The sequence below is a fragment of the Bos mutus genome, chromosome 2, assembly GCF_027580195.1.
Source record: "Bos mutus isolate GX-2022 chromosome 2, NWIPB_WYAK_1.1, whole genome shotgun sequence".
In the NCBI taxonomy this organism is placed as follows: domain Eukaryota; kingdom Metazoa; phylum Chordata; class Mammalia; order Artiodactyla; family Bovidae; genus Bos; species Bos mutus.
In genome coordinates, this window is record NC_091618.1 from 7,641,911 (window position 1) to 7,669,047 (window position 27,137).

The 27,137-nt window shown below is 45.5% G+C and overlaps 1 protein-coding gene across 1 annotated transcript in view; it reads left to right on the top strand.

The window, feature by feature from the left end:
- NIPAL3 (NIPA like domain containing 3) overlaps nucleotides 1-12,435 on the top strand; it is a 54,343-nt gene extending 41,908 nt beyond the window's left edge. Inside the window, exons 9-12 of the mRNA XM_005900714.3 lie at nucleotides 885-973; nucleotides 2,685-2,748; nucleotides 4,487-4,581; nucleotides 8,451-12,435. Of these exons, the coding sequence (XP_005900776.1) occupies nucleotides 885-973; nucleotides 2,685-2,748; nucleotides 4,487-4,581; nucleotides 8,451-8,650 (448 nt within the window). The 3' untranslated portion in view covers nucleotides 8,651-12,435. The remainder of the gene's footprint in view (nucleotides 1-884; nucleotides 974-2,684; nucleotides 2,749-4,486; nucleotides 4,582-8,450) is intronic.
- Nucleotides 12,436-27,137: the final 14,702 nt, after the last annotated feature.

The following is a 27,137-nucleotide window of genomic DNA, read 5'->3' on the forward strand; positions in this document are numbered from 1 at the left end:
TCAGCACACGTTCCCCGACACCTGCTGTGTACTAGGCCTGTGCTGGGCCTTCTGCACACAGAGGTGTGAGCGGCAGTCACTGAACTCAAGGCGCTCACAGCTCTGGTGGGGGGACAGCTTGGTAAACAGATGATTACAGTGGGTAGGAGGTGTATTTTGGTGTAAGCAACTTTGCAATAATAACCACAATGCTAGGCAGTACAGTTACAATTCAGTCGCTTAGTCGTGTCCGACTCTTTGCAATCCCATACCGCAGCATGCCAGGCCTCCCTGTTCATCACCAACTCCCAGAGCTTGCTCAAACTCACGTCCTTTGAGTCGGTGATGCCATCGAATCATCTCATCCTCTGTCGTCCCCTGCAGAGAATGGACAAAAAATATACTCCTAAATAACAGAGAGTTTTTTGTAGATGGAGAGATGGGGAATGACTCTAATTTCCTCTCTCCTTTTTCTTATATTTATCTCAGTGACTGTTGAATTAAGAAAACTTGTTTAAAAAAATTAATGACAGCACAAGGAAGTTAATATAAGTGCTCCAAGAGTTTCTTGGCATGTTTAAGGGATCAGGAATGGCTTTTTAGTGGGTTGGGAATGCAGGTCACACAGAGGCGAGGAGAAGGGCATTGCAGTGATGAGAACCATGTGGGCAGAGGTGCTGGAAGGAGAAGGGGGTGAGCTTCAGGCTGTGTGTCCAGGGGAGGAATGGGAGCTAAGTGTGGACCCCAGCTCGGGAGGCACACGAGGCTGGCATCTTCGTAAACCCGCAGAATGCCCCTTCGTGCCTTATCTTCGTTCTTCACACCTAGCCCGCAGTCACTGGCTTTGTCCTCTGCCCTCTGACATCCCCCCACAGCCCGCTGACTAGAGCTCTTTTGTGTTGAAGGTTTTTAGGTCAAGCCTCACAGATGTATGACTCCTCTCTGATCGCCAGTGTGGGCTACATTCTGTCCACCACCGTGGCCATCACAGCAGGTGAGCATGCGGTCGCCAGATTTCTGTCTTCCACCTCGACAGCAGGTTTGTTACCCTGGGGTCCGGGGAGGGAGCACCACCTCCGTCAGAAGGCCAATTCTGCTGAGCTGTTCTGCCCGTCACAGTTGTAGATGGTCTCATGGGAAAAGAGAGACCTGGGTTTTCACCACAGCACAGACACAGAGCTGTGTGGCTCTGGGAAAATCACTTCACCTCTCTGAGCCTCAGTTCCACATTCATAAAATGGAATACTTTCCTCCTAGAATTGAAATATGAACGTGTTAGTTGCTCACTCACATCCGACTCTTTGCGACCCCATGGATTATAGCCTGATAGGCTCCTCTGTGTCCATGGAATTTTCTAGGCAAGAATACTGGACTGGGTAGCCATTCTCTTCTCCAGGAGATCTTCCCCACCCAGGGATCGAACCAGGGCTCCTGCACTGCAGGCAGATTCTTTACTGTCTGAGCCACCAGGGAAGCCTAGAATTGAAATATGTATAGTCCAAATGTCCCTTACTTTGTACTGCTTGTGCCAGGTTTTATTAACAATTTCTACCCTCATCTGCTAATTCCACAGCCCCCACTGGCCAAGTGACCACATATTTCCTCTATATAATTTTTAGAGATCATTTATATATATATACACACACACACACACACAATTTTATATATACACAAGTGCTCAATAAGTGATTTTCATTATTACACTCCGCTTTTCTTCTATTTCACCTCCATATTTTTGTTTCTTTTTCTTTCTGAGGTGGCTTCAGAGGCTAAAGACGTATCAGAGTTTGTTGTTTGTAAGAAGCAGTGGCGACTAAACTTTTCAGAGTAAAAAGACCAGTAAGAGCCAGTGTGCCTCCCCTTGCGGAAGGCCCAGCGGTACAGCCGTCTGCTTTGCCCTGCAGTATGTTCAACTGGTGCCCAGACCTTGCTTACAGAGATCAGGATAGGAGGGCATACAGCCTGCCAAGCCTGTGCCATGAGCGGGACCAGGGATTGAGTAGGGCTTGACCCAGAGCAGCTGGAAAGCTAACCTCATGTGGATCCCGTGGGAGTTTCAGTCATGGTCAATGACTTCAGTCCAGGCAAGGTTGAAAGGAATATGAACACCGTGGTTGAGCTGGGAGTCTAGCGGGAGCTCTGGGTGCAGCAAGAGGCGAGCAGGGTGGGGGAGTAAGGGGGTGCAGAGTGGTGAGATGAGTCCAGACTGACGCCGGCTGCAGGGTGAGGACAGCAGGCCCTTGGCACTTCCACGCCACAGGGCGTGACATCTGCCAACCGCATGAGGCTGGAAAGCTCCAACGGCTTAACCACAAAGCCTTGGTTTTCCATCTTAAGAAAGATGAGGGAGAAGAGTTGCATAAAAACTGCTAAGTAAGGTTCTTGGCTCATAGTGTCATGTCACGGGGGGATGCCGGGTGAAGGGTACGCGGGAACTCTGTGCTGTTCCTTTACATCTGTTACTAATACTATTTCAAAAGAAAAAGAAAACAAAGTGGAGGTAAGAGGGACGGAAGGAGAGGAAAGGACAATCTGTTCTCCCAAAGGGCTTTTGGTCCACTCTTCAATACCTTAGCGGGCGCAGGCCTGGTATGTTGGGTCCCTTTGGTTTCCTGCAGGGAGGGCAGGCCACCAAATGCTAGGCAGACTGGCCAGCAGGTGATCTGAAAAGAGCTCACTTGTATTTTCCACTCTTCGCTGCTCAGGCGCCGTCTTCTACCTGGACTTCCTCGGGCAGGACGTGCTGCACGTCTGCATGTTTGCACTGGGGTGAGTCCTGTCCTGCCCCCCCCCTGCCCCCGTATTGCAGGCAGGTTGCCCCTCTCCCCACACCCCTGCTCCAGCCTCTAAGCCAGTCCCTTCGAGCCAGAGGAACAGCTGGCAGTGGGAGCTTTGTCCCCAGAGGTGAGCGTTTCGCCCCCTAAAGCGTTTCATTTTTCCTCACTTCTCTTTTGGGCTTTCATCTCCTTGTCATTTCGAACACATCACATTTTGACCCGTGAAAAGACTCTCAGCCTCACCTCCGATCAAAGAAATGCATATTGAAAAAGAATTTTAATAAAAAGAAATACAGATCGAAGCTACACAGAAAAGTGAAGTCGCTCAGTCGTGTCTGACTCTCTGCGACCCTGTGGACTGTAGCCTCCAGGCTCCTCCATCCATGGGATTTTCTAGTCAAGAGTACTGGAGCAGGCTGCCATTTCCTCTCCAGGGAATCTTCCTGACCCAGGGATCGAACCCAGGTCTCCCACATTGCAGGCAGATGCTTTACCATCTGAGCCACCAGGGAAGCCCCAAGATGCCCACAACACGCCACAGTTTTGCAAGATCTAACAGGATGGGTAATTTCACACGTTGGTGAGAGGAGGAGACCAGCTCTCTGCCACAGTGAGAAGTTCTTTGATGTGGGAGGACAGTTTGGCAATGTCAGCAATGCTTTTTCTTTTTAATTTTCAGTTGGAGGATAATTGCTTTACAATGTGTGTTAGTTGCTATTGTACAACAGTGTAAATCCCTTCCCTCTTGAGCCTCCCTTCCACCACCACGCCCCTCCCACCCCTCTAGGCCATCACAGAGCCCTGAGCTGAGCTCTCTGTGCTGCACAACGGCTTCCCACCAGCTATTTATTTTACACACGGTGGTAGCCTATATATGTCAATGCTACTCTCTCAGTTAGTGAGATGTTTAAGTGAGCATGCCTCTTGTTGCAGTTTTCCATTTCTAATCATTTATCTCGGAAAAGTAATTGAAATGGGGCATAAAGGCACATGTATAAGGGTGTTTATTCATTTTGAAATCAATGGTATACACACATAATTGAAAGCAACCTAAATGCCCATCAGTAAAATACAAGTTAAATAAATCACACTGGGGTGGGGAGGATAGAAATGACTCCTCTGTTGACCTGGGTGGTGATCCCACAAGTGTGTGCACAGGCAAGATTCACTGAGCTCCACATTTCAAGACTGTGCATTTTGTTGCATGTAAATTATACCTCAACTTTTAGAAAGTGTGCTTGTTTATCTAAATTCTGGAGAAAAGAACAAAACAAAATGAAAAGACTGGAGACTCTGGAAGAATATACACCTATGTTGTGGACTGGGGTTTGTACAGGGACTTTGCAGTTTTTACTTTCTCTATTCCTGTACTGGTTGAATTTAGGCTATAAAGAAATTTTTAATTAAAAAAAAAAAACAACAACAACACACTTTTAAAGGCAGAGGACTGAGATGCAGGGTAAGTGGAGGTGAAGAATTGTGAGGGTTTGGCCCAAGAGAACCTGGTTTGTTCTGATTGAGGCTTGTGTGGGCTACACGGCCTGTGGGTATTCACCTCCCATTTGCTCTCTGCTGATCCCAGGCCTGGCCACTTCTCAGGGCCATTCAGCAATGAATCCCGCTCTGCAGCTTGAACCCACCTTGTCCCTTTCTCCCATTACCTGTGTTTGAGTGCATCCCTCCAGCCTCACTCTGGCCTTGCTTCTCTTCCTCCCTCGTGTGTTCGCCAGGTGCCTCATCGCGTTCTTGGGCGTCTTCTTAATCACACGGAATAGGAAGAAGGCCATTCCCTTCGAGCCCTATATTTCCATGGATGCCATGCCAGGTAACGTCAAATCCCACGTGTCTAGCTGGCCAGCCCATCCGCATAGAATGACTGCTACTTTCTATTTAAAAAGAGACAGCCGGCCTCTGGGTTTGGTTACAGGGAAGATGTGCTGTGCTATTATGGTGTGACCGTCTCTCTCTCTTTTTTGTTTTTAGTTTTTTGTTTAATCTCGGTTTGCAAAAGAGGAGGCAATGGCTAAGGCACCTCGATTGGTTTTGAGCACATCTTGTCAGTTGTCATGTCTGCTGGGGGATCTTTTAAAGACCATCCTGATTCACCCTGGGTATAATTATGACCCCCAGTACGAGACTTCCTGCCTACAAAAGGAAAAATCCATTCATCTCAGTGGAATGGAATGATCAGAGAGGGGAAGGAAAACAGGATGATTGAAATTCAAATACCGTAACTTCATTCCTCAGGTTCACATGGAAGTAGATTGTTGTGGAAAGCCTAATACCACAGGGAGCTCAGGGTTCACACCAAGAAGCACACGTTCACACAGGAGGAATGTAAATGTACAAATCAGCCAAATACTGCACAGAAGGGAGTGGTAGGGCTTTGGAAAACTGGACAGTCCTTTCCAGCCTCAGGGGATTCAGGTGAGACGTTTAGGATGTTGGCCCAGCCCTGTCCAGATTTGCTGGTCTCAATTCGGGGTGCAAGTGACCACTAGCTTTCACACTTTAACTCAAATTTAATTTTTATTTTAGATATAGGAGATGGAACTCTCTCCAAAACATAATCTCCTACCTTCCATTAAGACAGTCTCATGAAAATACAATTGCAGTGATGGTATAGAATTCTCCTTCATAAAGCACTTGTGAGGCAGGCATGTGCTCAGGGCTGACCGAGGTGCCCCTGATCTAATTGGCCCAGGATTTATGTGTCCACTTTTTATATTATTTCCTCATCTCTTGCTATTAAGCTGTTGTCTGTTGTTCTTGCTGTTACCAGCCTGCCTGTTAATAGCAATGCTGTGTCAATCTTCTCATTTGACCCAAGTTGTGCAAATTGCATATAAAATTAAAATAAATAAGCTCTGAGTTGGGGCCTTAAGGTTTCTCCTAGGAGTTAAATGCATGAGCTTTGGTGCATGGACCTTTGAAACATGTAATCTGGCTGCTCAGATGCCTTTTTTGCTTACTTCCTTGTTTCTCGGCTGTGTTCCGGATAGATGAGGGCGCTGGATAGCTGAATTCCAGATAGGTGAGGTGTCAACTCTGTGTGTGTGTGTGTGTGTGTGTGTGTGTGTGTGTTTGTGTGTTTTAAACCGTGTGTGTGTATACATCTATATAAGTATTTGCGTATGCATATATACCAGATGTGTTTTCTGGTAGAAGATAGAAGGTAACCTAAGGTAACCGTAGATATCCACATTCTGTGATCTGTTTGTGGGTGTGGCTCTCGCTTTCTCTTTGTGCCTCATGACCTGTGGGAAGTTGGATGTTGGAGAAAGGAGACCCTGCCCTCCTGCCATGGCATGTCAGGACTGAGTAGGCCTGGGTTCTGTACTATGAGGTGGAGCATGGGCTTGGAGTTCAGATGACCTGGATCCAAATCCCATCTCCCGTATCTCAGTGGGATAGTACGTTAAAGGTCCCTTGCACAATGTTTGGGATATGGTAGATGCCTGGTTCAATTTCACTTTACTTTTGCTTTAAAAAAAACTTTGAAATTTCCAAACCTTTGTTTGACCTGATGCCAGGTAGAACAAGAAGAAAACCCTTAAACAGAGTTTCCTTTCCAGCAGCTTGGTTTCCCTGGTCAGCATCAGGACCTTCCTGGCTTTTGGTCTCACCAGATTGACATCTTCACAACCAACCAGTAGCCACCATTCAAGAGGAATTCAAGTTCCAGAGATTCAGTCTATGTCACAGTTGTGAGAGGCTTTAAATAATTCCAGAACCTGCAAGACTTCTAGAAAATGAGAAGGAGAAAAACAGTCCCTGACAGCAAGGAACTGGCCTGGCTCTCATGGTTGGGCCTTGGGGCTCCTGGTTGAACATAGACCATTTCACAGAACTTCAGCGTCAGACGAGGATGTTCTGTGACCATGTTGGATCAAAACACAAACAGGACCACACCACTGTCACGTCCAAACACAGACAAAACGTGAACATTGTCTGGACGATAAAGACCAACCATCCACCTAACATGAATGACTCCTGGTTCTTTACCAATCACAGTTTTAGTCTCCATCTCGTCTTCTTTCCTTCTAGATAAAAATCATTAAGATCCCCATTTATAGAATTAGCCCCACTTCCTGACAACATCTAATCCAAAGCAAAGCCCTGCTTCCTAAAACCCTCCTAACATCACCCTTCCCAACCCTGATCCTATAATAGTTTCTTTTTGATACCCATTTACTGAAACAGTTCCCCATGTTATACATCTCCTTCACTGCCATGAGTCAAGAAACCCAAATGTGTTAGACTGTACTTGTATTCCTGGTAGGTTTGGGCTGGAGAGCATTGACAAAGCTAAACTCTGCCTGTGAAGCCAACTCCCTTCTCTGAGAAATAGGCATCCCCTCATCTCCTCCAATTTCCTCCCCAAAATCCAAACTACACACTTTCAACTGTACCCTTCAAATTCTCATCAGCCAGGGCTTATGTGGGTGAAGGCAAAGGGCCTCCCACAGGCCAGGACTTCCCAGGCTGTTTGTAGAGGTGAAGAGCAAGGGCTTTGGTGTCAGACCCCAGCTCTATCTCTCATAGCTGTGTGTCCTTGGGCAAGTTACTTCACCTCTCTGAATCTGTGTTCTTACCCATAAAAGGAGGATAGTAGCATATTTCTGTCCTAGGATTTGGGGGGACTGAGGTCTGTAGGGAGCCCAGACAGCAGTCTGGTTAAGGGCATAGGCTTCAGAATTTAAACCACTGAATCTGAACCCTAGAACTTCCACTTACTAGCTTGTGACCTCAGGCAATCTCCTTAACCTCCAACTGCCTCATTTTCCTAAATAAATAGTTGTGAGAATCAAATGAGAGAAAACTTTATAACGTTATAACATTATGATGTCTGCCACCAACTAAATGCTCAGCCCCTTTATATAATGCCAGTAACATTATTGCTCTTATTGTTACTGTTTAAAGCACTTAGCCCAGTGCATCAGGCATAAGAAGCAGTCAGATGTCAGCTGTTATTATCATCATAGTTTCATGGGAAGCAATTTGCATTCAGAATTTTTATTACTTAACCAAGGGGCAAGATAATTTAAAGTGTCTTAATTCCCTCCCAGGAAAAAGAATTGGCCTCAGAGGAGGCCAGGTCCCACCTGACTAGGGGAATTATAGAGTACATTTAAAGGAATTAACAACTAAGATATTTGCCCTCAAATAAAAGTAGAAATTCAATATCAATGTGCCCAGAAGTAATAAGAAAAACCACACCTGACCCTGTATGTGGATCAGGGATGATAATGTCAAAACTCTCCCTCTGAGCATCATGATATCTGTGTGTCACGTATCTGTGACACAAAAGTTATCCTCTTAACAGTATAATGAAATTTTTCTGGATCCTGATCTAAATCAGCAGTAAAGTGTGGCATCTACCACGTTCAAAGCACAGTGCTGGTTCCCCTCTGTCCCAGACATTCCCACCTCCTTCGAAGCCAACCAGTGGTTCCTCTTGACAGTGGCTGGCCTGTGTGCATATTTCCTGAAGATTCATCCCTTGTTGCTTAGCAACTGTAGTATTTCTAGTGTGTATTTATGGGTGTTCTTTTTTTCAATCTAAAGCATTCAGGAAATTGACAATGCACACGATTAGCTCCTGAGCACCATAGTTAGTCCATGATGGGATAGACCCAGCCTCCTTTGGCTCCCTTATCACATAATGATTTGGGGGGATGGATTTTGTTTCAGGTATGCAAAACATGCATGACAAGGGGATGACCGTCCAGCCTGACCTCAAAGCTTCTTTTTCTTACGGGGCCCTGGAAAACAACGACAACATTTCTGAGATCTACGCTCCTGCCACACTGCCCGTCATGCAGGAAGAACATGGCTCCAGAAATGCCTCTGGGGTTCCCTACCGCGTCCTGGAACACACCAAGAAGGAGTGAGCCCGCCTTGAAGGAGACCCCTTTCCTCTATTCACAGCTGCTCAAGCGGTACTGACAGTGGTTCAATCCTTAATTCTAAAACTTGCCTTTCAAGTCTTTTTTTTTTTTTTTTTTTTTTTAATCCACGAACTCTGTAGACGAGCATCTCAAAAAGCCTTTGCCTCAGACAAAGAGTAGATTACCTTGGTCCTGGAAATTTCAAATGATGAGGCTGGGAGTGGGGGGATGAAAGCAGTGTTCTAGGGAGGCAGGACAGTTCAGCCTCTGCCTGCTTTAGCCCAAGCAGACTTGGAAAGCCTTCCTCATCCGCGGACGGTACCTGGGCTTTCCCAGGCATGACCAAGGGTGGCCATGTTCTTCAGAGCTAAAGCCAGGCAGAGGTTCTGCCCCTACTTTCCAAATCCACTGAAAGGCTGGAAAGCTCTAGATCTAGTCTTCCCTCACCTCATGTGCAGCACCAATCTCTACCCACCTCCCTCTTGAGTCTGTACTTGTGATAACCTTCGTGTCACCTTCTCATGGCATGGTGAGCCAGCCCCGGCTGTCACATTCTGTCACTCACCGGTAAGGAGTTCACATCTGCTTTCTGAGTGTCTGTGCCTCTCCAGGGAAGATGTGCTTGATGTGTTTGTACTGGGTTCTTTCTGGAAACTAATTTGATTCTGGTTCTGCTGCTTATTTTTTGCCCTCAAGGGAACTGAGAAATTAAGAGAAGGGAAAGAATAAGAAAGAGTAGGAGTGATGAGACTTCAGCCCTTAAAGGAAGAAAAATCCCTTTCATTTGACAAGAGGTGACTGCATCACTTATCAAAGGACAGACAGACAATCTGGGTGTTTTGTGTTGCATTTTCCTGTACACCAGTGCCCTCTGGGAAAACTAGGGGGGTGGAGTGGGGAGGTGCTTATTTTAGAGACAGCCTTGCTCACTTCTCCTCCATCCTCTCCTGTATTGATCGACTAACCAAGCTTGAGTCATTGGCTAACTTCCTTGGGGTCAATAGACTCTTTGGGTCCCCATACACATACATCCTCGAGAAGCAGGAATTCTCAGAAATGGGGCTGCTGCCGGCTGGCTGCATACACAGCTGTCTTCCCTTAGGCTGACTGTATACTTCTGAGAATAGCAGCTAAAGTTCTGTAAACTTTAATGAGAGTAAGGATCCCTTAGGGAATTTATTTAAAATGCAGATTCCCACACCCCAACCTCAGATTAAGTGGGACTGGGACCAGGCCCAAGCATTGCATTCTTGGGACTTTCCTGGTTCCAGGGGTGAAGACTCCACACTTTCAATACAGGGGGCACAGGTTGGATCCCTGGTCCAGGAACTAAGATCCCACAAGCCGAGTCGCGCAGCCAAAAAAAAAGAGTCTGCGTTCTGAACTGGCAGCGTAGGTGATTTTGAGGCTGGTAATCCAAGTATCACACACCTTAAAAGTCTAATAACTGAGAGAGCCAGTCTGCTAAAATCCTGACACCCCCACACCCAACCCACCCCCTGGTGGAAAGCTGGAACTATCATTCCTTGTTTCCTCTTGGGGGTGCATTTGGCAGGCTCAATAATCCCCATAGGATCCGTGGCATTTCTCCATCCAGTGATTACCTCTTAGAACTGCACTTCCTGCTTCTCTAGGCAGCCTTGAGCTAACAGGCAAGATAACAGTGTTAACAGACCAGTGTTGATAGATCATTAACCTTTATGGATTGTGCTTAATACCGATTTAGTACCTTGTCTTTGAAGCTGGTGTTTGTTGCCTGGGATAACCAGTTCTGTATTGTGTCTTACATGCCCAGGAAGGCAACAGACAATGGCTTTTTTTTCCCCTTTAGGATAGGTATCAACTCAGTTCAACAATGTTTGTGAGACACTGACTATATGTTAAACATTTGGACGGTGAAGGCTACAAATAATAAGACCTGATTTCTGCCCTCCAAGCCAGCAGCAAGAGACACAAATATGTGGTCGACTATGACAGGGCAGGCCGAGTGTGATAGCGGACCACAGAAAATGACAGTTACGGAGGCCCGCTAAAGGCAGGCCCTGAGCCCAGAACTGGGTATTCAGGATTGGAGATGATTTTGGCTAGACTCCCTGGTGGGTGGCAAATCTAGCTAAGATTTGAGCAAAACGTAGCCAGTAAAGTGATCACCCCCAGGCAGGGGGGCCAACATTTGCAAAGGCACAGAGATGGATTGGGGTGGGGGCAAAGGAAGAGCCAGGGTAGGTGATGGGAGATTAGCGTGCAAAGATCAGCAGTAAGAGGTGGAATCATGGAGAAACTTGAAGGCCTGGCTGAGGAGTTTAAAGCGTATCCTAGAGAACACAGGAGCCATTGATGGTTCATGAGGGTGAGAATGGCAGATTGGAAAGGAGGCTTTACGCAGAGCAGAGGAAGAATTTGAAGGGGTGATAAAAGTCAGTGTTCAAGGTCAGGCTGCACGCCTGCAAAACAAAACACAAAAGGGGAATTAAAATCCCTTTTCACTGCTACTCATATTTTCCCGATGATGTTTCCAATGTGGGTCGTGGACCAGGAAGGGATGTGAGGGTGGAGTGGATGGAAGAAAGGTAAGCAAGGAGGCCATTTAAATGTGTCGGACCCAGGTGATCAGCCGGCACCTTGTAGCCCCCAGCCTCACACTGTCATCTGCCCTTTGTTTGGTGACGTCTTTTGGAGTCAGGCAGGAGTGACGAATGGATACAAGCGCGCTGTAATCCTCGGTCAGCCGACGATCGTGGGTTCAGCGCCACCCGGGAGCTGCTGCTGGAGCCTGGGCAGCATCTGCCTCCAGGTTTAGGATAACAGCATCATCTTACGAGGCAGAGTACAGGAGGGCTGGGCAGAGCTGCTGCCGGAGTGGAAGCCAGGGGAGGTCACGTGGTCCCAGGAAGAACAGCTGATGTGGAGCCATGGCACCCAGAATTCCGACTGTGGTCTTGGGCCGGCATCTCCCAGTCTATGTGCCCGAGTGTAAATGGACTGTTTGCCGGTGACCAATAAGCAGCACTTGCTGTTAGGATGGGGGACAAGGACATCCATTTTCCATCCGCAGCCCTGATTCTTTGTTTCTCTCGTGGTCCTCACATCCCCAAACCCTCTCAAAGGCTCCAAGCAGCGTGACATGTCCCAGCAGCATCCCGTTCCCTGCCACCAGGACGTAAGGCAAGGTCACCAAACTTGGGTTTCAACTTTCCAGTTGTTCTCCAGCTTCCTCTGCCCGCCCCACTCCGTCCCCCTCTCCTAAAGACTGGAATTCTGGAGTCCCTACTCAGACATTAACATCAGTTCACAGATGGGCACCTGCAGCTTTTAAAGAGAGCTTAGCCCCACTCCACCGGCCCCCCACCCCTCCCATGGAGCTGCAGGTCTGAAGATGCCATCACATGAAGCCTCAGGTGGTGGGAGGGTTTTGCAGGGTGGAACTGGATGCTGGGTAGGCGGGGTGAATCGACCTCTCTCCGTCGCTTTGCTGGTGGAAACCAAGCAGCTGGATAGCACAGCGTGGCGACGAGATGCCCAGCAGGGTGGTGTTGGGGAACCTCCAACCTGCAGCCTTGCGAATCCCAAATCCGGTCCCACACTGGCTGGTAGGCGTACTGATTCTACTGTGTTTCTCTGAGAAGTTGTGTAAGTGAAGTCACCTTAGACTATATTCTATGGGGATGCTCACATTTTGTTAATTTAATGACTAATGTATGGCATGTTCTTATTTTTCAAAAAGATGTGTGCTAGGTACAAATAACATTATGAAGTGGTATTTAATTAAAAACAAAATCCACATGACACCTGTTGGGTTTGGGTCTTTCATTTGATTAATACTTTCTAGAGTTGCCTGCCTCAGTGCTGTCCAGCAAAACTTCCTGCCGTGACAGAGATGTTCTGTGTCTGCTGCCCAAACGGCAGCCACTATCCACATGTGGCTATGAAGCATTTAGATGTGGGGATGAAACCTAGGAATTGGGTTTTTCATTTGATTTAAATTCAGTTCCCTGAAATATCCCCATATATAGCTAGTAGCCACTGTAGGAACAGTGCAGATCTAGAGGTGCCCAGGATTGCAGTTAAGGATGAATTAAGCACTTTTTTTTTTTTTGTAGTGGTGAAGAGTATGGACTCTATGGCCACTCTGCTTGGGTTTGGTTCTTGGCTCCACTACTTATTAGCTGTGTGGTACTGAACAAGTTGGTTAAATTCTTTGTGCCCCATATGTAATACCAGGATAGTAACAGTAGCTTTCTAAGGGTTATTATGAGGATTAGGTGAAGTAATAGATGTAAAGTCTTAAAACTATGTCCAGCACTCTGGACATAGTACACTCTCCATCAGGACACTGTATTACACTGACCAGTGGTTTTCCTGTTTACTTATTCACTTCGGGGGGGTGGTTTAGCCGCTAAATTGTGTTTGACTCTTTGTGATACCATGGACTGTAGCCCGCCAGGTTTTCTGTCCATGGATTTCCCAGGCAAGAATACTGCAGTGGGTAGTCATTCCCTTCTCCAGGGGATCTTCCTGACCCAAGAACTGAACTCCAGTCTCCTGCTTGGCAGGTGGACTCTTTACCACTGAGCCACCTGGGAAGCCTTATTCCCTTTGAAATTGTATAGTGAACACTTGCGACTTTTCTTAGGTAATTCCAAGCACATGTGTCTTTCTTCATTCTGTTTCCAATCTGTAAGGCAGGTGTGGAATAGTGCCTAAACGTTTATATCTGCACACACACAGAATAATGTGTACCCATATATTTAACAAGCACTTATATGGCACAATGGAGAAGGCAATGGCACCCCACTCCAGTACTCTTGCCTGGAAAATCCCATGGATGGAGGAGTCTGGTGGGCTGCAGTCCATGGGGTCGCAAAGAGTCAGACACGACTGAGCGACTTCACTTTCACTTTTCACTTTCATGCATTGGAGAAGGAAATGGCAACCCACTCCAGTGTTCTTGCCTGGAGAATCCCAGGGACGGGGGAGCCTGGTAGATTGCCGTCTATGGGGTCACACAGAGTCGGACATGACTGAAGCGACTTAGCAGCAGCAGCAGCAGTATATGGCACAAACTATACTAAGACCTCATGTACATCTCAATTATTTTTTATAACAATTCCATGAGGTAACTTTTAATATTATCCCCATTTTACAGATGAAGAAACTGAGACTCAGGTCATATAACCGGTAAGTAGTAGAACCAGGATTTGAGGCCAGAACTGCCTCCAAAACTTGAGCTCTCTACCCCTCTGCTGCACTGCCTTTCCTGCCGTGTGGTTGGCTTCCACGGGGTAAGGCCCACCACATGTTAGGATTTCACATCTGAAATGAAGGATGAACAGTCTCGCTGAAGGATACAGACTTACGGAACAGAAGCTCATCACCTGAGTCTCTCAGGATCACAATGGCAATGTCGCCCATGGCAGGGACACGGCAGTAAAATTCAGAACAGGGCAGTGGGAGGATTTTAGAATTCTCCATGAGTCTCAGACTTTCTGATCTCATAAAACAGTTCAATTTAAAAATAGAGATTGGGGAATTCCCTGGAGGTCCAGTGGTTAGGACTGCAGTTTCACTGCTGAAGGCCCGGGTTTGATCCCTAGTTGGGGACCTAGGATCCTACAAGTCATGTGGCGAAGTAAAAAAAAAAATGAGATTAACGAAGCATTGCCAACTCTTTGTAGTTACTCTTGTTCTCATTAAGTTTTCTGTTATTTGTTTTAACTTTCCTTTTGCTGAAGACTTATTCATTTATTTTTGGCTGTGCTGGGTCTTTGCTGCATGCAGGCTTTCTCTCATTGCAGCGAGCAGGGGCTACTCTAGTTGCGGGGCTCAGGCTTCTCATTGCAGTGGCTTCTCTTGTTGCGGAGCACTGGCCCTAGAGTACACGGGCTTCAGTGGTTGCAGCACACAGGTTCTAGAGTGCTGACTCAGTAGTTATGGAGCACGGGCTTAGTTGCCCGGCAGCATGTGGGATCTTCCTGGGGCAGCGATTGAACCAGTGTCTCCTGAATTAGCAGGAAAATTCTTAACCACTGAACCATCACTACCAAAATCTTGGCTCCCTGTCCACCAATGCCAAATAGTAGGCTAGGGCCTCAAGGATTGTGCCCCCCTCTCTTGGGAATAAGGAGAGGTTTTTATATCCTCATGAAGGTTTGGATTTTTTTTTCTTTTGCAAAGCTTCAAAACGGTCACAGCTGGCATCAGACAACTCAGCAACCAGGTCTGGTGTCCCTGAAATGATTAACCCATGACCATCTTTCTGAGATGCAGAATGTTACCAGAGAATATAGGGGGAGAAGAATGCCACATGAAGAGTATAATCTATTTGGAGTCAGAGAGTAGTTAATGAAGCTCTGTGAAGAAAAATCTAGCTGCAAGTGTTCGTCAGCAGTAACAGCTAAAAACTAACCAAGACTGTTTAACTCTTGCGGGTCTGTTTGGCTTTATTATTGTTCAGTCGCTCAGTTGTGTCCAACTCTTTGAGACTCCATGGACTGCATCATGCCAGACTTCCCTGTCCTTCACTATCTCCCAGAGTTTGCTCAAACTCATGTCCATTGAGTCAATGATGCCATCCAACCATCTCATCCTCTGTCACCCCCTTCTCCTCCTGCCCTCAATCTTTCCCAGCATCAGGGTCTGTTTGGCTGGTATGGCCAAAGGCTGTTCGCCAATTTCTGTTATGGTTCCATAGAATCATAAAATCTAAATAGAGGTTGGCAAAGAATCACTAACTCTTTTTGTGGTTAATCTTGTTCTCTTTAATATTTTTAATTTTTTATTAGTTTACTACAAAATAAATTCAGCTTTCTTTCAAACAAACAACAACAGGAAAGAAAAGAAACTATGGCCCAAGTCCTGTTCAAGAGAAAGACTGTGTTTGGTATAGACGTGCCAGTGTTCTTTCATAGTCTTGTTAAATATAATAATGCAACTAGCATTAAGGTTGTCAATATAAACAAATGCAAACCAAAAAAAGAATCTTTTTTTTTTGTTGTGAGGCTATAACTCCTGGAGACAGTGAATGACAGGGAAGCCTGGACTGTTGCAGTTCATGGGGTCACAAAGAGCTGGACATGACTGAGCAACTGAGCAACAACAAAGATATCCCTGCAGGAGCACAGTTAGTTCTGTGAAGATCGCGCAGGTGCTATAGGCTAAATGTTAGTGCCCCCACCCCGCTCCCCCAGTTCATGTGTTGAAACCTAATCCCCAGTGTGATGCTTTTGGAGGTGGAATTTGGAGGAAGTGATTAGGACATGAGGTTGGAACCCTCATGAATGGGATCGTTGTTCAGTCTCTCAGTTGTGTGTCTGACTCATTGTGACCCCATGGACTTCAGCACTCCAGGCTTCCCTGTCCTTAACCATCTCCCAGATCTTGCTCAAACTCATGTCCATGGAGACGGTAATGCCATCTAGCCATCTCATCCTCTGTCGTCCCCTTCTCCTCCTGCCTTCAATCTTTCCCAGCATCAGGGTCTTTTCTAATGAGTCACTTCTTCACATCAAGTGGCTAAAGTACTAGAGCTTCAGCTTCAGCATCAGTCTTTCCAATGAATATTCAGGCTTGATTTCCTTTAGGATGGACTGGTTGGATCTCCTTGCAGTCCAAGGGACTCTCAAGAATCTTCCCCAGCACCACAGTTAAACAGCATCAATTCTTCAGCACTCAGCCTTCTTTATGGTCCAACTCTCACATCCATACAGGAATACTGAAAAAAACCATAGATTTGACTAGATGGACCTTTGTCGACAAAGCAATGTCTCTGCTCCCATTCACATGAATGGCATTAGTGCTCTTATAAAAGACACCCCAGAGAGTTCCCACCCCCTTCCATCCAGTGAGGACACCAAAAAGACTATGACTATTATACTATTATTTCATTAAAACAGGACATTAACACCAAAATAGTAAGGGCAAAATCTCACAACAAAGGATACTCCTTGAAACTGAATAATTTGGTACATATAAACAATGGAATATTCAGTTCAGTTCAGTTGCTCAGTCGTGTCCAGCTCTTTGCAACCCCATGAATCTCAGCACGCCAGGCCTCCCTGTCCATCACCAACTCCCGGAGTTCTCTCAAACTCATGTCCATCGAGTCGGTGATGCCATCCAGCCATCTCATCCTCTGTTGTCCCCTTCTCCTCCTGCCCCCAATCCCTCCCAGCATCAGGGTCTTTTCCAATGAGTCAACTCTTCGCATGAGGTGGCCAAAGTATTGGAGTTTCAGCTTCAGCATCAATCTTTCCAATGAACACCCAGGACTGATCTCCTTTAGGATGGACTGGTTGGATCTCCTTGCAGTCCAGGGGACTCTCAAGAGTCTTCTCCAGTACCACAGTTCAAAAGCATCAATTCTTCGGCGCTCAGCTTTCTTCACAGTCCAACTCTCACATCCATACATGACCACTGGAAAAACCATAGCCTTGACTAGACGGACCTTTGTTGGCAAAGTAATGTCTCTGCTTTTGAATATGCTGTCTAGGTCATAACTTGGTCGTAACATTCCATCCAAGGAGTAAGCGTCTTTTAATTCATGGCTGCAATCACCATCCGCAGTGATTATTTCATGGTTGCAATCACCATCTGCAGTGATTTTGGAGCCCAGAAAAATAAAGTCAGCCACTGTTTCCACTGTTTCCCCATCTATTTGCCATGAAGTGATGAGATGAGATGCCGTGATCTTCGTTTTCTGAATGTTGAGATTTAAGCCAACTTTTTCACTCTCCACTTTCACTTTCATCAAGAGGCTTTTTAGTTCCTCTTCACTTTTTGCCATAAGGGTGGTGTCATCTGCATATCTGAGGTTATTGATATTTCTCTGAAAATCTTGATTCCAGCTTATGCTTCATCAGCCCAGCGTTTCTCATGATGTACTCTGCACATAAGTTAAATAAGCAGGGTGATAATATACAGTTGGAACCAGTCTGTTGTTCCATGTCCAGTTCTAACTGTTGTTTCCTGACCTGCATACAGGTTTCTCAAGAGGCAGGTCAGGTGGTCTGGTATTCCCATCTCTTTCAGAATTTTCCACAGTCTGTTGTGATTCACACAGTCAAAGGCTTTGGCATAGTCAATAAAGCAGAAATAGATGTTTTTCTGGAACTCTCTTGCTTTTTCCATGATCCAGCGGATGTTGGCAATTTGATCTCTGGTTCCTCTGCCTTTTCTAAAACCAGCTTGAACATCTAGAAATTCATGGTTCACATATTGCTGAAGCCTGGCTTGGAGAATTTTAAGCATCACTTTACTAGCTTGTGAGATGAGTGCAATTGTGCAGTAGTTTGAGCATTCTTTGGCATTGCCTTTCTTTGGGATTGGAATGAAAACTGACCTTTTCCAGTCCTGTGGCCACTGCTGAGTTTTCCAAATTTGCTGGCATATTGAGTGCAGCACTTTCACAGCATCATCTTTCAGGATTTGAAATAGCTCAACTGGAATTCCATCACCTCCACTAGCTTTGTTCGTAGTGATGTTTCCTAATGCCCACTTGACTTCACATTCCAGGATGTCTGGCTCTAGGTGAGTGATCGTCAAGATCTTTTTTGTACAGTTCTTCTGTGTATTCTTGCCACCTCTTCTTAATATCTTCTGCTTCTGTTATGTCCCTACCATTTCTCTCCTTTATTGAGCCCATCTTTGCATGAAATGTTCCCTTGGTATCTCTAGTTTTCTTGAAGAGATCTCTAGTCTTTCCCATTCTATTGTTTTCCTCTATTTCTTTGCATTGATCGCTGAGGAAGCCTTTCTTAGCTCTCCTTGCTATTCTTTGGAACTCTGCAATCAAAGGGGTATATCTTTCCTTTTCTCCTTTGATTTTCATTTCCCTTCTTTTCACAGCTATTTGTAAGGCCTCCTCAGACAGCCATTTTGCATTTCTTTTCCATGGGGATGGTCTTGATTCCTGTCTCCTGTACAGTGTCATGAACCTCCGTCCATAGTTCATCAGGCACTCTATCAGATCTAGTCCCTTAAATCTATTTCTCACTTCCACTGTATAGTCATAAGGGATTTGATTTAGGTCATACCTGAATGGTCTAGTGGTTTTCTCCACTTTCTTCAATTTCAGTCTGAATTTGGCAATAAGAAGTTCATGATCTGAGCCACAGTCAGCTCCCAGTCTTGTTTTTGCTGACTGTATAGAGCTTCTCCATCTTTGGCTGCAAAGAATATAATATATAGTATAAAGAATATAATATAGTCTGATTTCGGTGTTGACCATCTCGTGATGTCCATGTGTAGTGTCTTCTCTTGTGTTGTTGGAAGAGGGTGTTTGCTATGACTAGTATGTTCTCTTGGCAGAACTCTATTAGCCTTTGCCCTGCTTCATTCTGTACTCCAAGGACAAATTTGCCTGTTACTCCAGGTGTTTCTTGACTTCCTACTTTTGCATTCCAGTCCCCTATAATGAAAAGGATATCCCCTATAATGAAAAGGACCAGGGAGATAGGGAGGGATAAATTAGGAGATTGAAAACAGCAGATATAAACAACTGTATATAAAATAAACAAGGTCCTACTATATAGCACAGGAAACTAGTCAGTATCTTATAATAACCTATAATGGAAATGAAGTGAAAGTTGCTCAGTCCTGTACAATTGTTTGTGACCCCATGGACTGTATAGTCCCTGGAATTCTCCAGGCCAGATTATTGGAGTGGGTAGCCTTTCCCTTCTCCAGGGTATCTTCCCAACCCAGGATCGAACCCAGGTCTCCCTCATTGCAGGCAGATTCTTTACCAGCTGAGCCACAAGGGAAGCCTGAGAATACTGGAGTGGGTAGCCTATCCCTTCTCCAGCAGATCTTCCCGACCCAGGAATCGAACCAGAGTCTCCTGCATTGCAGGCAGATTCTTTACCAACTGAGCTATGAGGGAAGCCCCATGATGGAAAAGACGATGAAAAAGAATATGTATATGCATATATATATAACTAAATCACTTTGCTCTACACCAGAAACTAACAGAAGAGGAAGAGGTCAGAGAGCTGACTTGTGCTCTCCCCACCACGTGAGGATATACAAGGAGACGCCTGTAAACCAGGCAGAAGGCACTCAGCAGAGCCTGATCATGACCTTGGACTGCTAACCTCCAGAACTGAGAAACAGTTGATAAGCTCCCCAGTTTATGTTGTTGATAAGCTACCCAGTTTATGATGTTTCGATACTGCAGCCCAAGCTGATTAAGACAGCACATCCTTATCAAGCTTTTCTCTCCACTCTAAACACCCCCTTCCAGGAGATGGCTTTGAGGGTGCCGGGGCTGAAACAACCTTTCTGCTTTGCCAGTTGCTGCTCCCCGTAAAGGAGACTGTGAGGCTGCAGGAGGAAGAAGGGACTTGCTCCTTCCTGTCTGTCTCCTGTTCTAACATAGCCCAGTGACACCGCTTCATTCTAGCACAGCAGCAGCTTCCCCTGGTTTTGCAGTTCTTTCCAACTGCTGCACAACCAGCTTCATGGTAACCTCTTAAAGACATCAGCACCCTCTCCTTAGAGACCTGGGGCCCAGGTCTACTGTATAATCCCATTATATATAGATATTGTAACAGCTTTATTGACATATTCACATACTATACAATTCACTCATTTAAGTGTACAATTCAACGATTCTTAGAATACCCGTGGATGTGTGTGACCATCACCACCACTGCAGGGGTTAATAGGCAGCCATCTGTTGCCCTGGCTAAGCCATGAGAAAATCACCATGGGAAATGATTAAAAGCAAAATACAGCAACGTAACATAACCCAAATAAAAGTAAACTGTGTTGATTGTTGGGGTCGTCATACCCTAAGGAAAAACATAGTGTGGACCTTGGAACACCAGGTCAGCACAATTTCAGAACACTGTTTGTGCATACACTAAGATGTTTTCCCAAGGCATATGTGAGTCTGTGACCTCCAGCTAGGTGATAGCCCTTGTACAAGAAAATAACAAAGATAGTTTAAAGTAATCGATAAAATAGGAGACGTGACTGGGGACGTAGGAGGCTGACTTCATCCGGGAAACAGGAGGCTGACTTTATCGTAGCATAGCAGATATTTCTGCTTGCCAAGACACTAAATAAAAGTGATGTGGCTCCAAGGAACAGAGCTCTTGATCCAAGAGGTCTTGAGTCCCCTAGTCCCATCTTTCAAACTTTAATTCTGTCTCTAGTTTCTTTTACCCAAACTGTGCATCGACCACTTCCAATCCCTACCTGCTGCTCTGGGTGCAGCTCACCGTTAACTTTAGAACATTTTCATCACCTCAGAGAGAAGCTCTGGGAAATAAAACCACAGGTGTTGGTAAGGACGTGGAGACGCTGGAACCCTGCGCACTGCTAGTGGGAAGGTAAAATGATGCAGTCACTCTGGAAAACAGTCTGGCGCTTTCTCAAAAATTTTAAAGTAGAGTAACCATATGATCCAGAAATGCCACTTCTGGGTATATACAAAAAAGAACTGAGGCTTCCCTGATGGCTCAGTGGTAAAGAATCCACCTGGCAATGCAGGAGACATGGGCTCAATCTCTGATCCGAGAAAATCTCACACGTCACAGAGTATCTAAGCCTGTGTACCATGACTACTGAGCCTGTGTCCTAGAGCCTGGGAGCCACAAGTACTGAACCCACATGCGGCAACTACTGAAGCCCACACAGCCTAGAGCCTGTGCTCTGCAACAAGAGAAGCCACCACAATGAGAAGCCTGTGCATACAACTAGAAAGTAGCCCCTGCTTACCACGACTACAGGGAAGCCTGTGCAGCCAAAAGCAAATAAATAAATGAATACTTTTTAAAAAGGAATTGAAAGCAGGAACTCAGATATTTGAATATACGTGCAGTAGCATTATTCATAATAGCCAAAAGAAGGAATCGACTCAGTGTCCATTGACAGGTGGGTAAACACAATATGGTGTACAAATAAAACAGAATACTATTCAGCCTTATGAGGAAAGAAATTCTGACATCCTGCAATATGGATGAAACTTGAAAACATTATACTAAGTGAAAGAAGCCAGACACAAGAGGACAAATACTGTATGAGTCCACTTACCTAAAGCACTTGCTGCTAAGTCGCTTCAGTCGTGTCCGACTCTGTGCCACCCCATAGACAGCAGCCCACCAGGCTCCCCCGTCCCTGGGATTCTCCAGGCAAGAACACTGGAGTGGGTTGCCATTTCCTTCTCCAATGCATGAAAGTGAAAACTGAAAGTGAAGTCGCTCAGTCATGTCCAACTCTAGTGACCCCATGGACTGCAGCCTACCAGGCTCCTCCGTCCATGGGATTTTCTAGGCAAGAGTACTGGAGTGGGTGCCATTGCCTTCTCCGACCTAAAGCACTTAAAGTAGTCCAATTCATAGACACAGAAAGTAGGGGGTGGGAGTTGCCAGGAGCTGGGGTAGGGGGCAGTTAACTGGGTAGAGAGTTTCAGTTCAGAGTTTCAGTTTCACCCAGTACTGGAGTGGGGTGCCATTGCCTTCTCCACTAGTAACCACTAATCTATCTTATTTGTAGATTTCTCGGTTTGGGACTTTGCATGGATGGAATCATATAATATGTGGACTAATGTCACTGGCTTCTTTCACTCAGCATAATGTTTTCTCAGTTCATCGAAACTGTAGCATGTATCCATGCTTCATTCCTTTTTATGGCTGAATATCCTCTTATCTTCTCAGTTCAGTCGCTCAGTCGTGTCTGACTCTCTGCAACCCCATGAACTGCAGCATGCCAGGCCTCCCTGTCCATCACCATCTCCCAGAGTTCACTCAAACTCACGTCCATCGAGTCAGTGATGCCATCCAGCCGTCTCATCCTCTGTCATCCCCTTTTCCTCCTGCCCCAAATCCCTCCCGGCATCAGAGTCTTTTCCAATGAGTCAACTCTTTGCATGAGGTGGCCAAAGTACTGGAGTTTCAGCTTTAGCATCATTCCTTCCAAAGAACACCCAGGGCTGATCTCCTTCAAAGTGTTAATAATTAAGTCTCTTCTTTTCTTGCTTTCCTTCATCTTAGGAATGGGAAGCTGCTTCCTATAGTTGCTACCTCTGTGATCCCTTAGAGGTTTTTTGGGTTTTTTTTTTAAACCCATTTCCCTGGCGACTCAGTGGTAAAGAATCTGCCTGCAATGCAGGAAATGTGGGTTCGATTTCTGGGTCGGGAAGATCCCCTGGAGAAGGAAATGGCAACCCACTCCAGTATTCTTGCCTGGGAAATCCTATGGAGAGAGGAGTCTGGCAGGCTACAGTCAATGGGGTCCCAAGAGTTGGACATGAATTAGCTACTAAAGAAGTTACTAGTTAATATCTTAATATGTAGGGTAACAATTACTTTATCTTAAATTCTTTTTGTTCAAATCACTGGTGTGATTTCTGTCTCCTGATCAAACCCTGATAGTCAAGCAAAATCAAAATAATTTGAACTCCTGGGCTATTCATGCAGCTGCTGGCATGAATAATAATGTTCCGTTTTCTTCCTTTGCTCTGTGTCCCACCCCCTTTTCTGATTAGGGTCATCTAGTTCTTATTATCTTCCACCCATCTGCAGCTCAAATTAATCAGGAAATAATATCTCCTCCTAACAAATTCCAGGAATGAAATGTTTAAAGAATGGCTCCTTCCAGCATGGAGTGGTTCTGCTTCTCCTGAACCAATCTGCAGTTAATTTTGCAGCCTTTGAGTCTGCAGGTAAATAGGACTGATTCTTTCTAATTTGAAGAACATAACTGGATGAAATCTTTCAAAGCATTCAGGCTTCAGAAGCCACTAATATACCTCATCTTACAAAAAGATTGCAAAGAAATATAGCAAACTATTGAATAATCTCTAGACCATGGGGTTGTAAGTGATTTTCATTTTCTTATTTATCCTTTTGCTTTCAAACTACCCATAAAAGCCAAGTCTAGCTTTGATAATGAGAAATTTCTAAATATTAAAAATTGACATCACTCATCCTCCAACCGGTGTTGAATACGGTGCTGGTTGTGTTGTAACTCCTTCTTGGGGGAATGACTGATTTTTCCAGGGGGAGACAAATTAAGGTGTTACCAGGGAAGCAGGCTAATTTAAGGCTCTTCAGGAAGAGTGTGTGTGGCAGGTCATGAATTTAAATACCTACTATACCCCGCTACTATGAGCCTTTGAGACAGAGACTGAGACCAACTGGCAGGCACATTTCTATTTTCAGGCCTCCTGCTTTATCAGTACGTACTCTCAGAAGCAGCTGTTTCCTCCCTCCCTTTCTCTCTTCCACATTTATTAGCACCTACCGTACACAGAGCCCTGGTGGCTCAAACAGTAAAGAATCCGCCTGCAAAGCAGGAGACGTAAGAGACGAGGGTTCAATCCCTAAGTGAGGAAGATCTCCTGGAGAGGGAAATGGCAACCCATCCCATTTTTCTTGCCTGGAGTATTCCATGGGCAGAAGAGCCTGGCAGGGGTCCATGGGGTCGCAAGAGTTGGACATGACTTAGCAACTAATACTTTCTCTTACTACTTCCTTACCATATACTAGAACCAGATATTGTTATAGAAGCTGAGTATGTATCAGTGAACAGACTACTTCCTGCCCCCATAGAACTGATATCCTAGTAATGTGTGCTTAGTCGCTCAGTTGTGTCTGACTTCTTGTGACCCTATGGACTATAGACGTCCAGGCTCCTCTGTCCATGGGATTCTCCAGGGAAAAATACTGGAATGGATTGCCATTTCCTCCTCCAGGGAATCTTCCCAACCCAGGGATCGAAGCTGCATCTCCTGTGTCTCCTGCATTGCAGGCACATTCTTCACCAACTGAACCACAGGGGAAGCCCCTTTAGTAATGAATTTAGGTCATTAAACCAGTAATGGCATAATTATTTTCTTAAATACAATTGTGACAGATGCCATGAAAAGTAGTATAGGGAACTGTGGGGTCATGCACAAGGTGTATCAGCTGGGATTAGGTTCGGCTGCAACAGACAAACAGAATATTTGTCTCCCAGGTAAAGGCAGTCTGGATATAGGTAACCCAGGGCTGGTATGACAGCTCCAGGTCACAAGGGATCCAGAATCCTCATCTTTTGGATCCACCACCCCAGAATGTGGCTTCTATCTTCAAGGTTACTTCCCAGTCCAAAATGACTGCTGGAACCCCAGCTATCATATTCATATTTCAGGCTACAAAAAAAGTGCATAGGGTACTTCTCTGACCTAAGTCAGCTTCCTTTTGCCAGTATCTCACTGGGAAAAATTCATGCTTAGCTGCAAGGGAGGCAACACCAGTCCATCCTAAAGGAAATCAGTCCTGGGTGTTCGTTGGAAGGACTGATGCTGAAGCTGAAACTCCAATACTTTGGCCACCTGATGCGAAGAGTTGACTCATTGGAAAAGACCCTGATGCTGGGAAAGATTGAGGGCAGGAGGAGAAGGGGACGACAGAGGATGAGATGGTTGGATGGCATTACCGACTCAATGGACATGGGTTTGGGTGGATCCTGGAGTTGGTGATGGACAGGGAGGCCTAGCGTGCTGGGGTTCATGGGGTCACAAAGAGTCGGACACGACTGAGCGACTAAACTGAACTGAATGTTTACTGAGCGATTGTAATGTGTCTGGCACTTTATAAAACAAGCCTGTGGACTTTTGTGGTGGTGCACTGGTTGGAAGTCCGCCTGCCAGTGCAGGGGACATGGGTTTGATCACTGGTCCGGGAAGATCTCACACGCTGTGAGGCAACTAAGCTGGGACCCCGCCACTATTGAGCCTGTGTGTCCCAGGGCCTGCGTGCTGGGAGAAGAGAAGCCACTGCAATGAGAAGCTGGGCACTACCGCCAGGGAGCGCCCTCCCACCCCGTGCCACAGCTAGAGAAAGTCCACGTGCAGCAGCATAGGCCCAGCACAGCCCCAAATAAATTAATTTTAAAAAACAAGCCTGCAGTGCAGATACCATCACTGTCATTCAACAGATTGGAAAAGTGAGGTTCAGTGGGTTTTAAAAAACTGCTCGAAGATCATGCCACCAGTGATGGAGGAGCTGACTTCCCGAAGCCCACCAGCTTCCGAAGTACAGCGCTTTGAACTGTATTTTGCTGCCTTTCCACCAGCAACTGGAAAATGGAGAAGAAAGTTCCTCATACCTGTCATTGGCTATATTTAAAGAAAGGCTACCTTTGTTTTTTCTATTTAAAATGCGTAGGTGCTTCGCAGTCACTATAAAGAGCTGAGGCAGATCTGAATAAAAGCGGGAACTTCATTTGTTTTGTTCACCGCTATCTTCTCAGTGCCTAGAATGGTGCCTGGCAAATAGTGGAAATCCAGTAACTATGAATGTTCCCAGAGTGTTCTTTTGTATCCCTTCCCAATCAATCTCTAGCCTTCAGCCCATCCACCATCCTGATGCTGATCACCATAGTCTGGCCTTCTGTTTAAGTTCATATGCATACATATTGTACATCTATAACTCTTTGATGTCTGCCTTCGTTTGGCCCAACAATTGTTTTGAGATTTATTTATGTTGTTACGTGTCTCAGTAGTTTATACTTTTTATGGCTGCATAGTATTCCATTGTTTGAACACACCATAGTTTGTTTATCCATTTTTCTTTTCATGGACATTTAGACTATTCCAAGTTTGGAGGTATTATGAATAAAGATGGTAAGAAAATTGTTGTACAAAGCCCCCTCTTTGGGGGAACATTTGCTAACATTTTTGTTGAACGTATATCTAAAAGTGGAATTTCTGTATCACAGGGTAGGTGTACATTTAGCTTAAAAAACTGGCAACGTTTCCAAAAATTGGTTGTCTCCTTTTACATTCCACCAGCAACACTAGAGTGTGGGATGGAGATCTTTTACCATTTCCATTAATTCCAGAGCACAAACCAATAAGAACTTTTTAAAGTTATGAGTTTTAAGTCTACTTAAATAAGAATAACCAAATCTGAAATAAAATGATCTGTCTGGAAATTCCCCTCCAAGGCAAGAGAAGAGATACTCAGGATCTGACGGGTTCTGTTTGAATTTTTCAGGACAGAAAAATGCTTATCAAACTTGGCCCAGGTTTCAATGGACTGAGTCACAAGGGATCCATTTCTCTCATGTTTTTCTCTGCCTGTAACTCAAACCTCACAGTGATGCAGAGGAGAGGGAGTGACTGTTAGAAATGTAAAACCACGTGAAGTTCATTCATAACAAGCACTTATCACACATTGGGGGCACAGTGGTAAGAGGAAAAATGTGGAAGATTCCATCCTTGCTCTCAAGTTACCGACAACCTAGTTGATGTCTACAAGATGGCACCTCTTCCCCTGCTCACCATGTAAAGACTGAGGTTGTTTTGGATTCTGCTCTTTGCCCTTTCTGTGTTTTTTCCCACCTGCTCCTCCTGGGTCATCTCACGTGAGTCAATAATTTCAACTACCCAGCACACCTCCTTCCAAAATCACTGCCCTTCATCTGAGCCCACTCCTAGGCTCCAGATCTGTGCCTTCTAGCTGCTTCCATCTCTATTGCTGATAACTTGCATTAATTCATC